This window comes from Haliotis rubra, unplaced genomic scaffold (genome assembly GCF_003918875.1).
Source record: "Haliotis rubra isolate DU_JTF1 unplaced genomic scaffold, ASM391887v1 Scf671, whole genome shotgun sequence".
In the NCBI taxonomy this organism is placed as follows: domain Eukaryota; kingdom Metazoa; phylum Mollusca; class Gastropoda; order Lepetellida; family Haliotidae; genus Haliotis; species Haliotis rubra.
The window spans coordinates 364,060-376,853 of record NW_025767381.1 but is presented as its reverse complement, the minus strand read 5'-3'; the positions used below and the strand labels follow the sequence as shown (position 1 = coordinate 376,853).

Below are 12,794 nucleotides of genomic sequence, written 5' to 3'. Positions count from 1 at the left end.
GTCATGGGAAAGTCCCTGAGATGTCTATCATATGACAATAGTGTCACTGAAATGTCTCTGTGATGTCACAATAATGGCAGTGAGTTGTCTCTGTGATGTCACTGGAAAGTCCCTGAGATGACTATCATGTGACGATAGTGTCACTGAAATGTCTCTGTGACATCACAATAATGGCAGTGAGTTGTCTCTGTGATGTCATGTGAATGTCACTGAGATGTCTCTATCATATGACGATAGAGTCACTGAAATGTCTCTGTGATGTCACAATAATGGCAGTGAGATTCTTCTGTGATATCCTGTGAATGTCCCTGAGATGTCTCTATCATATGACGATAGTGTCACTAAAATGTCTCTGTGACGTCACAATAATGGCAGTGAGTTGTCTCTGTGATGTCATGTGAATGTCACTGAGATGACTCTATCATATGACGATAGTGTCACTGAAATTTCTCTGTGACATCACAATAATGGCAGTGAGTTGTCTCTGTGATGTCATGTGAATGTCCCTGAGATGTCTCTATCATATGACGGTAGTGTCACTGAAATGTCTCTGTGACATCACAATAGTGGCAGTGAGATCTCTCTGTGATGTTGTGAATGTCCCTGAGATGTCTCTATCATATGACGATAGTGTCACTGAAATGTCTCTGTGACATCACAATAATGGCAGTGAGTTGTCTCTGTGATGCCATTGGAAAGTCCCTGAGATGTCGATCATATGACGATAGTGTCACTGAAATGTCTCTGTGACGTCACAATAATGGCAGTGAGTTGTCTCTGTGATGTCATGGGAAAGTCCCTGAGATGTCTATCATATGACAATAGTGTCACTGAAATGTCTCTGTGATGTCACAATAATGGCAGTGAGTTGTCTCTGTGATGTCACTGGAAAGTCCCTGAGATGACTATCATGTCATGACGATAGTGTCACTGAAATGTCTCTGTGACATCACAATAATGGCAGTGAGTTGTCTCTGTGATGTCATGTGAATGTCACTGAGATGTCTCTATCATATGACGATAGTGTCACTGAAATGTCTCTGTGATGTCACAATAATGGCAGTGAGATTCTTCTGTGATATCCTGTGAATGTCCCTGAGATGTCTCTATCATATGACGATAATGTCACTGAAATGTCTCTGTGACGCCACAATAATGTCAATGAGATGCCTCTGTGATGTCATGTGAATGTCACTGAGATGTCTCTATCATATGACGATAATGTCACTGAAATGTCTCTGTGACGCCACAATAATGGCAGTGAGTTGTGTCTGTGATGTCATGTGAATGTCCCTGAGATGTTTCTTTCATATGACGGTAGTGTCACTGAAATGTCTCTGTGACGCCACAATAATGGCAATGAGTTGTGTCTGTGATGTCATGTGAATGTCCCTGAGATGTCTCTCTATCATATGACGATAATGTCACTGAAATGTCTCTGTGACGCCACAATAATGTCAATGAGATGCCTCTGTGATATCATGTGAATGTCCCTGAGAAATCTCTATCATATGACGATAGAGTCACTGAAATGTCTCTGTGATGTCACAATAATGGCAGTGAGATTCTTCTGTGATATCCTGTGAATGTCCCTGAGATGTCTCTATCATATGACGATAGTGTCACTAAAATGTCTCTGTGACGTCACAATAATGGCAGTGAGTTGTCTCTGTGATGTCATGTGAATGTCACTGAGATGACTCTATCATATGACGATAGTGTCACTGAAATGTCTCTGTGATGTCACAATAATGGCAGTGAGTTGTCTCTGTGATGTCATGTGAATGTCCCTGAGATGTCTCTATCATATGACGATAGTGTCACTAAAATGTCTCTGTGACGTCATAATAATGGCAGTGAGATGTTTCTGTGAAGTCATGTGAATGTCCCTGAGATGTCTCTATCATATGATGGTAGTGTCACTGAAATGTCTCTGTGACATCACAATAGTGGCAGTGAGATCTCTCTGTGATGTTGTGAATGTCCCTGAGATGTCTCTATCATATGACGATAGTGTCACTGAAATGTCTCTGTGACTTCACAATAATGGCAATGAGTTGTGTCTGTGATGTCATGTGAATGTCCCTGAGATGTCTCTATCATATGACGATAATGTCACTGAAATGTCTCTGTGATGTCACAATCATGTCAATGAGATGTCTCTGTGATGTCATGTGAATGTCCCTGAGATGTTTCTATCATATGATGGTAGTGTCACTGAAATGTCTCTGTGAAGTCACAATAATGGCAGTGAGTTGTCTCTGTGATGTCATGGGAAAGTCCCTGAGATGTCTATCATATGACGATAGTGTCACTGAAATGTCTCTGTGATGTCACAATAATGGAAGTGAGTTGTCTCTGTGATGTCATGTGAATGTCCCTGAGATGTCTCTATCATATGACGATAGTGTCACTGAAATGTCTCTGTGATGTCACAATAATGGCAGTGAGATGTCTCTGTGATGTCATGTGAATGTCCCTGAGATGTCTCTATCATATGACGGTAGTGTCACTGAAATGTCTCTGTGATGTCACAATAATGGCAGTGAGATGTGTCTGTGATGTCAGGTGAATGTCACTGAGATGTCTCTATCATATGACAATAGTGTCACTGAAATGTCTCTGTGATGTCACAATAATGGCAGTGAGATTCTTCTGTGATATCCTGTGAATGTCCCTGAGATGTCTCTATCATATGACGATAGTGTCACTGAAATGTCTCTGTGACGTCACAATAATGGCAGTGAGTTGTCTCTGTGATGTCATGTGAAAGTCCCTGAGATGTCTATCATATGACGATAGTATCACTGAAATGTCTCTGTGACGTCACAATAATGGCAGTGAGTTGTCTCTGTGATGTCAGATGAATGTCACTGAGATGTCTCTATCATATATCGATAGTGTCACTGAAATGTCTCTGTGATGTCACAATAATGGCAGTGAGTTGTCTCTGTGATGTCATGTGAATGTCCCTGAGATGTCTCTATCATATGACGATAGTGTCACTGAAATGTCTCTGTGACATCACAATAATGGCAGTGAGATGTCTCTGTGATGTCAGGTGAATGTCACTGAGATGTCATCTCAATACTTTCAGTTATAAAGACACCAAAGTGATGTCATTAAATGGCTTTGTTTTCTAAAGGTTTGCAAAATGAATGGAATGAATTCACAACTACAGCTCTTTAAGAAAAGAATCAATAGGTGAATTTATTGATGGAGTAACTTCCATGATAGCTTGTATAAAACATGTTGTGTTCATTACATGTTTAATATCAGTAAACTCAATGTCAGAAAATAACTGTTTAGTTTAGCAGGGATTACTTACAAGCACTTGCAAAAGACTGGAATTAGAAACTTTCTCTGTGATCTGATCATCATTGGCAGTTGAATATATTCATGTACTTGTTGGGGCCGTTGATAAAATGTATGTGTCCGGCTCTTATGGGTCAGTAGAGGGCCCGTCTTTGCAGAATGAATGAATCCTATTTTCGTAACATGTAGGAGGGCATTCTACAGGGACATTGTAATCTATGAGGGTGTCAGCAATAGTATTTTCTGTCAAGCTTCAAATGTTTTGATTAGCGTCAAGGGAAATAGGGCAGCTGTTGCAAAAACAGCAGTGAAATGTTTGTTTTCCTGATCAAACTTAAAAGTGCATATCATGCCTATTTGGTGTCTAAGTGAGTGAGTTTATGCCGCCCTCAGCAATAATCCAGCTATATGGCGGCGGTCTGCAAATAATCGAACCTGGACCAGACAATCCAGTGATCAACAGCATGAGCATCGATCTACACATTTGGGATGCGATGACATGTATCAACCCAGTCAGCGAGCCTGACCACCTGATCACATTAGTTGCCTCTTACGACAAGTGGTGACTGAAGATAGATTCTAACACGGACCTTCACGGGTATTTTGGTGTCTAGACATGTGCAACGGGCCAGTGATGTCATCAGCAGCATCCTCAGCAGACAGGCACAGTGACACAATTATGATCAGGGGTTGAAAGTACGAACAACACTCAGCAAGGTCATACATTTTAGCCACCCAATACTCATTTCACTTAGCTCTTAGCATAAGTGTGTGTAATTCACACACAATTCATCCCAGATTCTCCAAAAGGAATCAGTCTTCGAGAAAAGCCTGATGTTCTGACTTTGAATCTTTTCGGGGACAAAAGCATTGGTACCAAAGGACCAATTCTGACGCCGAATCCCAACAGAGACAAAAGCATTGGTACCAAAGGACCAATTCTGACGCCGAATCCCAACAGAGACAAAAGCATTGGTACAAAGGGACCAATTCTGACGCCGAATCCCAACAGAGACAAAAGCATTGGTACCAAAGGACCAATTCTGACGCCGAATCCCAACAGAGACAAAAACATTGGTACCAAAGGACCAATTCTGACGCCGAATCCCAACAGAGACAAAAGCATTGGTACCAAGGGACCAATTCTGACATTGAATCCCAATAGAAACAAAAGCATTGATTACAAGGGACTAATTCTGGCATGGAATCACCTCAGGAAGGGAAGCATTGGTACCAAGGGACCAATTCTGACATTGAATCCCAATAGAGACAAAAGCATTGGTACCAAAGGACCAATTCTGACGCCAAATCCCAACAGAGACAAAAACATTGGTACCAAAGGACCAATTCTGAAGCCGAATCCCAACAGAGACAAAAACATTGGTACCAAAGGACCAATTCTGACGCCGAATCCCAACAGAGACAAAAACATTGGTACCAAAGGACCAATTCTGACGCCGAATCCCAACAGAGACAAAAGCATTGGTACCAAAGGACCAATTCTGACGCCGAATCCCAACAGAGACAAAAGCATTGGTACCAAAGGACCAATTCTGACGTCGAATCCCAACAGAGACAAAAGCATTGGTACCAAAGGACCAATTCTGACGCGAATCCCAACAGAGACAAAAACATTGGTACCAAAGGACCAATTCTGACGCCGAATCCCAACAGAGACAAAAGCATTGGTACCAAGGGACCAATTCTGACATTGAATCCCAATAGAAACAAAAGCATTGATTACAAGGGACTAATTCTGGCATGGAATCACCTCAGGAAGGGAAGCATTGGTACCAAGGGACCAATTCTGACATTGAATCCCAATAGAGACAAAAGCATTGGTACAAAAGGACCAATTCTGACGCCGAATCCCAACAGAGACAAAAACATTGGTACCAAAGGACCAATTCTGACGCCGAATCCCAACAGAGACAAAAACATTGGTACCAAAGGACCAATTCTGACGTCGAATCCCAACAGAGACAAAAGCATTGGTACCAAGGGACCAATTCTGACATTGAATCCCAATAGAAACAAAAGCATTGATTACAAGGGACTAATTCTGGCATGGAATCACCTCAGGAAGGGAAGTATTGGTACCAAGGGACCAATTCTGACATTGAATCCCAATAGAAACAAAGGCATTGGTTACAAGGGACTAATTCTGGCATGGTATCCCCTCAGGAAGGGAAGCATTGGTACCAAGGGACCAATTCTGACATGGAATCCCAATAGAAACAAAAACATTGCTTACAAGGGACCAATTCTGGCATGGTATCCCCTCAGGAAGGGAAGCATTGGTACCAAGGGACCAATTCTGACATGGAATCCCAATAGAAACAAAAACATTGGTTACAAGGGACCAATTCTGGCATGGTATCCCCTCAGGAAGGGAAGCATTGGTACCAAGGGACCAATTCTGACATGGAATCCCAATAGAAACAAAAACATTGGTTACAAGGGACCAATTCTGACATGGTATCCCAATAGAAACAAAAGCATTGGTTACAAGGGACTTATTCTGGCATGGAATCCCCTCAGGAAGGGAAGCAATGGCTACCAGGGAGCAGGGGCTCCTTTGATGAAGCAACCTTTACTAAGATTAACCATAACTCCCATTCTTTAACATTGCACTAAGGTTACCTCAGCGACTTAAGATCACGTTTGTGCTCTGTGAAAGGAGGCCAAGTTCTGATGTTGAATCCCTACAAAGACGGAAGCATTGGGTACTAGGGACCAATTCTGAATCCCTACAGCGGCATAAAACTCAACTCCCTCACTGATTAAGCCTTGTAACATTAACTGAAGCGCTCAAGAGTTGCTGGACTAATGAATGTTCACAAGCCTTCCACAACAAGGGTGTGGGGGTATTGCACTTCATTACCTTACAATGGTGATATAACAATATCTATGAAGTCATGGATCCCATGTTTGCTGCTATGTCTGTTGCCTTAGGTGCCTTAGGTCCCCTAGATCTCCGAGAATCCAATCTCATTACACAGAATAACAACAGCATATGCACTTTCCTGATTTAATTAATTATTTTTCTTTGAAATTGTATATGAAGAGCTGGGCAAAGTCTGGTATGTTTCTGATTTGCATAAGGCAGTGACTATCACAAATGTCGAGTTATAAATAATAATAATCATATAAAAAGTTCAACACGAATATTCGATAAAGTTAATTGCCAAAGTCTAGATTGTTGAACATTTGTTGTAAGAGAATAACTGCTGTAAATATTAAATGATGAAAGTTGTTTACCTGAGCTTGATTGAAAACTTGATGGTTTAGTTTCAACTTGGCCCGGGGCTTGACCAATGATACCTGATTAGGTGCTTTATCAGAGATTCTTACTTACCTGGGTGCCGCTTAACAAGATGGTCTTAACGTGAACGTAATTCTATATACCTTAACATAGACATATAGCAGCCATAGAGTTACACACGGCATATTTGGGATTACACTTTCTCAGTTAAGTACAGATTATAGTACTTTTGTTAGATTGAGTCCCTTCTGGGATTCGACTGCCTCCGTGGTGTAGTGGTTAGAGCGTCCGCCTGGAGAGCGGAAGGTCGCAGGTTCGATCCCCGACCGCGACATACCAAAAGACATTAAAATATGGTACTTGTTGGTCCCTGCCTGGCACTCGGTATTAATGGGTACAACAAGGACTGGTCACCTCGGAGTCAGTATAATGTGTCTGGGTGGGGTATTCATGCTTCACTGCGGCATGGTATCTCAGTGGGCTAGCACTATAAAACCAGCTTCAGTCTGGGCTAGTACAAGCAGCCACACATACACATACACACGCATGCACGTCATCATATGAGCGAAATATTCCCAGCACGACATTAAACCCAATTTCACCTCACCTCACCCTTCTGGGATTCGAACCCACACCCTCAGAGTCAGGCACCTAATCGCCCACACACAAAGTCCACCGTCTACCCTACTCAGGCACTGCAGCTTCCACAACAATGGAAGTTGGACAACTGGTAGTCCAGACCACGGACTTTGTGTACTCCCCTGGTAAATGTAAATTGACACAGCTCCCACGGCCAAAAGCCAAGGGTGTGGGTTCAAATCGCGGATGGGACTCAACCCAACAAAAGTACCAGAATCTCTACTTGACTGAGAAAGTGTAATCCCAAATATAAAATGTGTTTCATTTGACCACTTTCGAAAATGGCATTGTGTATTCATAACCATACAGTAACATTTTGTACACCAACACCTTGGTACTGCGTGTACACAAGCCCAACTGGATGCTGTGATACTTATCAGCTGATTAAATGTAAACCCTCTCATGTCAGGTTAATCATCATCTTAAGAAAGTAAATTGTGTATTCATGACTTATCACAGTCAGATGAGTACAAATAATCTGAAAAGCATTTTGAGTATTGTCATCATGTAAAAGGTATTGTGTGTCTATAATATACCAAATCCACACCCTGAAGCCTGCTCATAGCACATAGTAACATTTTGACCCTGGTCAATGGATCAATGTGCACTGGCTTTTCATTCTCAACTCCCTGGGGAGTATTCACCTCAAGCAGCCAATCAGGAAGCTTAACATGTACATTACATTGTCATCCTATTGTTTATTTCATTTGAAGATATATCACCAAATGATGTTTACACATTGTACCTCAGTTTACATTCATACATAAAATGCATGTACACATTAACCTCTTTGAGCACTAAATAGCATGAACAATCCCTAAGGCTTTATTTAGAAAAGATTATTTTTTATTTCAGAAATCCCCATCCTGTGAAAGTCAATCTGCAGAGAAAACGTCACTTCTAAACAAGGGGGAGACAACTGGCAGAACCAGTTTGCAGGCAACAAAAGGTTCATTGTTCATTCCTAATTTATTACATCTTACAAATAGAATTGGGTTGTAATCAGTACATTCAACTATGTGATTGCTGAATTAAATAGTTTGAAGAAAAAATAAACACTGAAAAAACATGTTCAAATTAGAGAGAAAATATAAATATAATTTTGTAAAAGAAGTCATCTGTGATATGACTCTATGTCAAGCTACACTGACACGGTAAGGATGTCATCTTTCGGATAACTAAACACCCAGCTGAACTGACATGGTAAGGATGTCATCTCTAGGATAACTAAACACCCAGCTGAACTGACACGGTAAGGATATCATCTATAGGATAACTAAACATCCACCTGAACTGACACAGTAAGGATGTCATCAGTGGGATAACTAAACACCCAGCTGAACTGACACAGTAAGGACGTCATCTGTAGGATAACTAAACACCCACCTGAACTGACATGGTAAGGATGTCATCTGTGGGATAACTAAACACCCACCTGTGGGATAACTAAATACCAACCTGAATTGACATGGTAAGGATGTCATCTGTAGGATAACTAAACACCCAGCTGAACTGACATGGTAAGGATGTCATCTGTGGGATAACAAAACACCCAGCTGAACTGACACGGTAAGGATGTCATCTGTGGGATAACTAAACACCCACCTGAACTGACACGGTAAGGACGTCATCTGTGGGATAACTAAACACCCACCTGAACTGACATGGTAAGGACGTCATCAGTGGGATAACTAAACACCCAGCTGACACGGTAAGGACGTCATCTGTGGGATAACTAAACACCCACCTGAACTGACATGGTAAGGACGTCATCTGTGGGATAACTAAACACCCACCTGAACTGACATGGTAAGGACGTCATCTGTGGGATAACTAAACACCCACCTGAACTGACACGGTAAGGATGTCATCTGTGGGATAACTAAACACCCAGCTGAACTGACACGGTAAGGATGTCATCTGTGGGATAACTAAACACCCACCTGAACTGACATGGTAAGGACGTCATCTGTGGGATAACTAAACACCCAGCTAAACTGACACGGTAAGGATGTCATCTGTGGGATAACTAAACACCCACCTGAACTGACACGGTAAGGACGTCATCTGTGGGATAACTAAACACCCACCTGAACTGACATGGTAAGGACGTCATCAGTGGGATAACTAAACACCCAGCTGAACTGACACGGTAAGGACGTCATCTGTAGGATAACTAAACACCCACCTGAACTGACACGGTAAGGATGTCATCTGTGGGATAACTAAACACCCACCTGAACTGACATGGTAAGGACGTCATCAGTGGGATAACTAAACACCCAGCTGAACTGACATGGTAAGGATGTCATCAGTGGAATAACTAAACACCCAGCTGAACTGACATGGTAAGGACGTCATCAGTGGGATAACTAAACACCCACCTGCAGTGTTCACGAATGGTGTTTCAAAGTAACAGGACATTGGGTCCTGTAAGTTTCAGATGTCTGTCTGACCCGCTGAAAATTCACAGGACCCATGGAATAAAACTAAACACACATTTCAGATTTAACATTTGTTGTAATTGGCATTGAAATTATTAACAAGTATAAGATTTACAAACAGCAAACAAGTGTCACATGTCACATATAGCAACTTCGGTCAAAGTCATTATGAAATATACAGTCAGACACTGGGGCCGGCAGGTTTTAGACTTCTATCAGACCTTTTTCGAATCTGCCAGATTTGTCAGAGGGTCAGACGCTATTCGTGAACACTGACCTGAACTAACACGGTAAGGATGTCATCAGTGGGATAACTAAACACCCAGCTGAACTGACATGGTAAAGATGACATCTGTGGGATAACATGACACCCAGCTGATTTGACACGGTAAGGACGTCATCTGTTGGATGACTCCATGTCAAGCTACACTGACACGGTAAGGACGTCATCTGTAGGATAACTTAACACCAAGCTGAACTGACATGGTAAGGATGTCATCTGTTGGATGACTCCATGTCAAGCTACACTGACACGGTAAGGACGTCATCTGTAGGATAACTAAACACCCAGCTGAACTGACATGGTATGGATGTCATCTGTGAGATAAGTCCATGTCAAGCTACACTGACAAGGTGAGGACGTCATCCAAACAATAACTGTCCTTATTTGTGAGGTGTCAAGAGTAATGAGTTTGCCCACAAAATCAAAGGTCTTATTTTAACCAATTGTGGACACTGAGGCAGCTGAAGATGTATCGATGAATTGTTCTCCCTTGATTGCATCTGCGGAAGCAAATTTTAACACTTTGAAAACATAATTCATTTTAACAAGTTTTAAATGTCAATTAAGGGCTGATCCTTTGGATGATCAAACATTCGCAGAATGTCAAATCATCTTTTTGCATGCTTAAGATGTTAGTCTTCACTGAAATGAGTGTTTGACTTTAAATTTTCTTTGAAATTTTACAATACATTATGTACATTTAACTGTACATAAAGCATTTTATTTTTATATAATCTCTGAATTATGGTCGTTTAGATAAGATTATGTTGGACAGAAATTACAAGTAAGAATACAAAGTTTACTTGACTTCCTGAATAGTATTCATTTTGAGAGGACATTTTGAGATTTACTAACTTACTGTGTTTTAGATGCTGATGAAACTGGGGATAGCAGTTCCGATGTTCTCAGTAACACAAAGGGGAAAAAGACAGGACGAAAGGGAAAGAAAACAAAAGTTACGACAGGTACAAAAACTACCAACTCATCTCGGGTCAGATCTGAAGAGCATCAAGCCGGGAAGATATCAAGGTAAGTGACAGATTGATTTCTTAAATGTATTTGCTGTCGTTAGAGCAATGAAGGATCTTTTTCCCATCTGATAAACACAAGAAGATGTTAAGGATGTGACGAAGAAGAAAAGTCACATTTGCTGGGGAAGTATGTTGGGATGTATTTATTTTTTGGATGATGTTCCTGATGCTATGTTCCTGATGCAATCAGGAGCTGATGAAGGGTTGAGTGCTGGATCGGAAGAAGAGGATTTACATGAGACGACTGTCTTGTTTACTTCGACATGTTTGTGTTCTGATCTTGCTGTAAACACCATGTTCTTGACGTCTGCTTCATAGTTAAATGTCACTTGGATACTGTACAAGATGTTGGCCGTGATGTGATGGGGTTTTTTCAGCTAATGATTACAGCAATAACACATGCATCCGTCTTATTCGAAAATGGATGTTAGTGATCATGTATTTTTTTCCAGATATTTATGTCTTCTCTTTTCTTTATGAAGAATACATTTTGGTACCAAAGATGTAGTGATGATGATGATGATATCATGATGAGGAGGATCAACATGTATCGCAGACTATTTGTTACCATAATTTCAGTGATGATGATGATGAACATGAACATGTATACTCCAGGTATATACATGTTAGGCATGCATTCTCACTCAACACATGCACACAGAAAATCTCAAGCTGCTTCAGGTGAAGATCTTGCTATTAGCAGAATACATGCTATTTGTTGCCATAATTTTGGTGACAATGATGATGATGATGATGTACATACACACTCAGGCATGCATTCTCACTCTGCACATGCAAACAGAAAATCTCGAGATGATGATGATGGTGATGATGATGAAGAAGAATCTTCATTATAATCTGCAGGTACTTTATTCATGACTATTTCAGGCATCAATTTTATCAGTACAAGCATTCCTCATGAAAAGCGTGTAAATGTCAAATTGCAGTATTTTTATGGATTGAAAAAGTTTCAATTGAAAAAGTAATCCTGGTACAAAACTTGCGAAAGCAAAGTTAGGGAAATTAAAACTTCCTCCATGGCATCTGAGAGTCAAGAGAAGTAACAGAAGACATGAAAGTGTTTGAATGATACCAGGAGAAATTAATTCAGGATTTACTCCAAGAACTTGAGTGTGTTTATTCAATCTCCATTGACAACCAATAACAATGAAATTAGCTAGCAGCCCAAAATTTAGAAATGACACCAATGGATTAATAATCTGAAAGATCTGTGTACATGGTCATGTTTGATTTAGTCGCATTGACATTCAAGGTCCGAGGAATGTTCTGTGAGACCGATAAATGTAAATAGCATTAGCTGAGTGTTCAGAACAAATGACTCGGTTTTTCATACAGATAATGGTACTCTTCATTTAATTCTAGCACCTCAATGAATATCCCGAAATGTCTATTTACAGTATATTGATTGACATTTCAGAGTAAAAAAATGATTTAGCTCTAATGCTGTAGCTCACCTGGTATGCGGTCCTCATGCTGCTGCCATGGTGAACCCCAAATGCAGCTGTCGCCATGGTGAACTCTTTCCTGTAACTCACCAGACTTGCTGCCATTATGGTGAAGTCGTTTCATTGACTCACCAGGCCTGAGGTCCCGATTCTGTCGCCATGGTGAACTCCTTCCTGTAACTCACCAGACTTGCTGCCATTATGGTGAAGTCGTTTCACTGACTCACCAGGCCTGAGGTCCCGATGCTGTCGCCATGGTGAACTCTTTCCTGTAACTCACCAGACTTGCTGCCATTATGGTGAAGTCGTTTCATTGACTCACCAGGCCTGAGGTCCCGATGCTGCTGCTGT

General features: G+C 41.1%; 1 protein-coding gene across 1 annotated transcript in view; it reads left to right on the top strand.

The window, feature by feature from the left end:
• Nucleotides 1-12,794, top strand: part of LOC124257762 (leucine-rich repeat and coiled-coil domain-containing protein 1-like) — a 358,457-nt gene that overhangs the window by 74,648 nt on the left and 271,015 nt on the right. Inside the window, exons 8-9 of the mRNA XM_046691888.1 lie at nucleotides 8,075-8,168; nucleotides 10,816-10,975. Coding sequence (XP_046547844.1) covers nucleotides 8,075-8,168; nucleotides 10,816-10,975 — 254 coding nt within the window. The remainder of the gene's footprint in view (nucleotides 1-8,074; nucleotides 8,169-10,815; nucleotides 10,976-12,794) is intronic.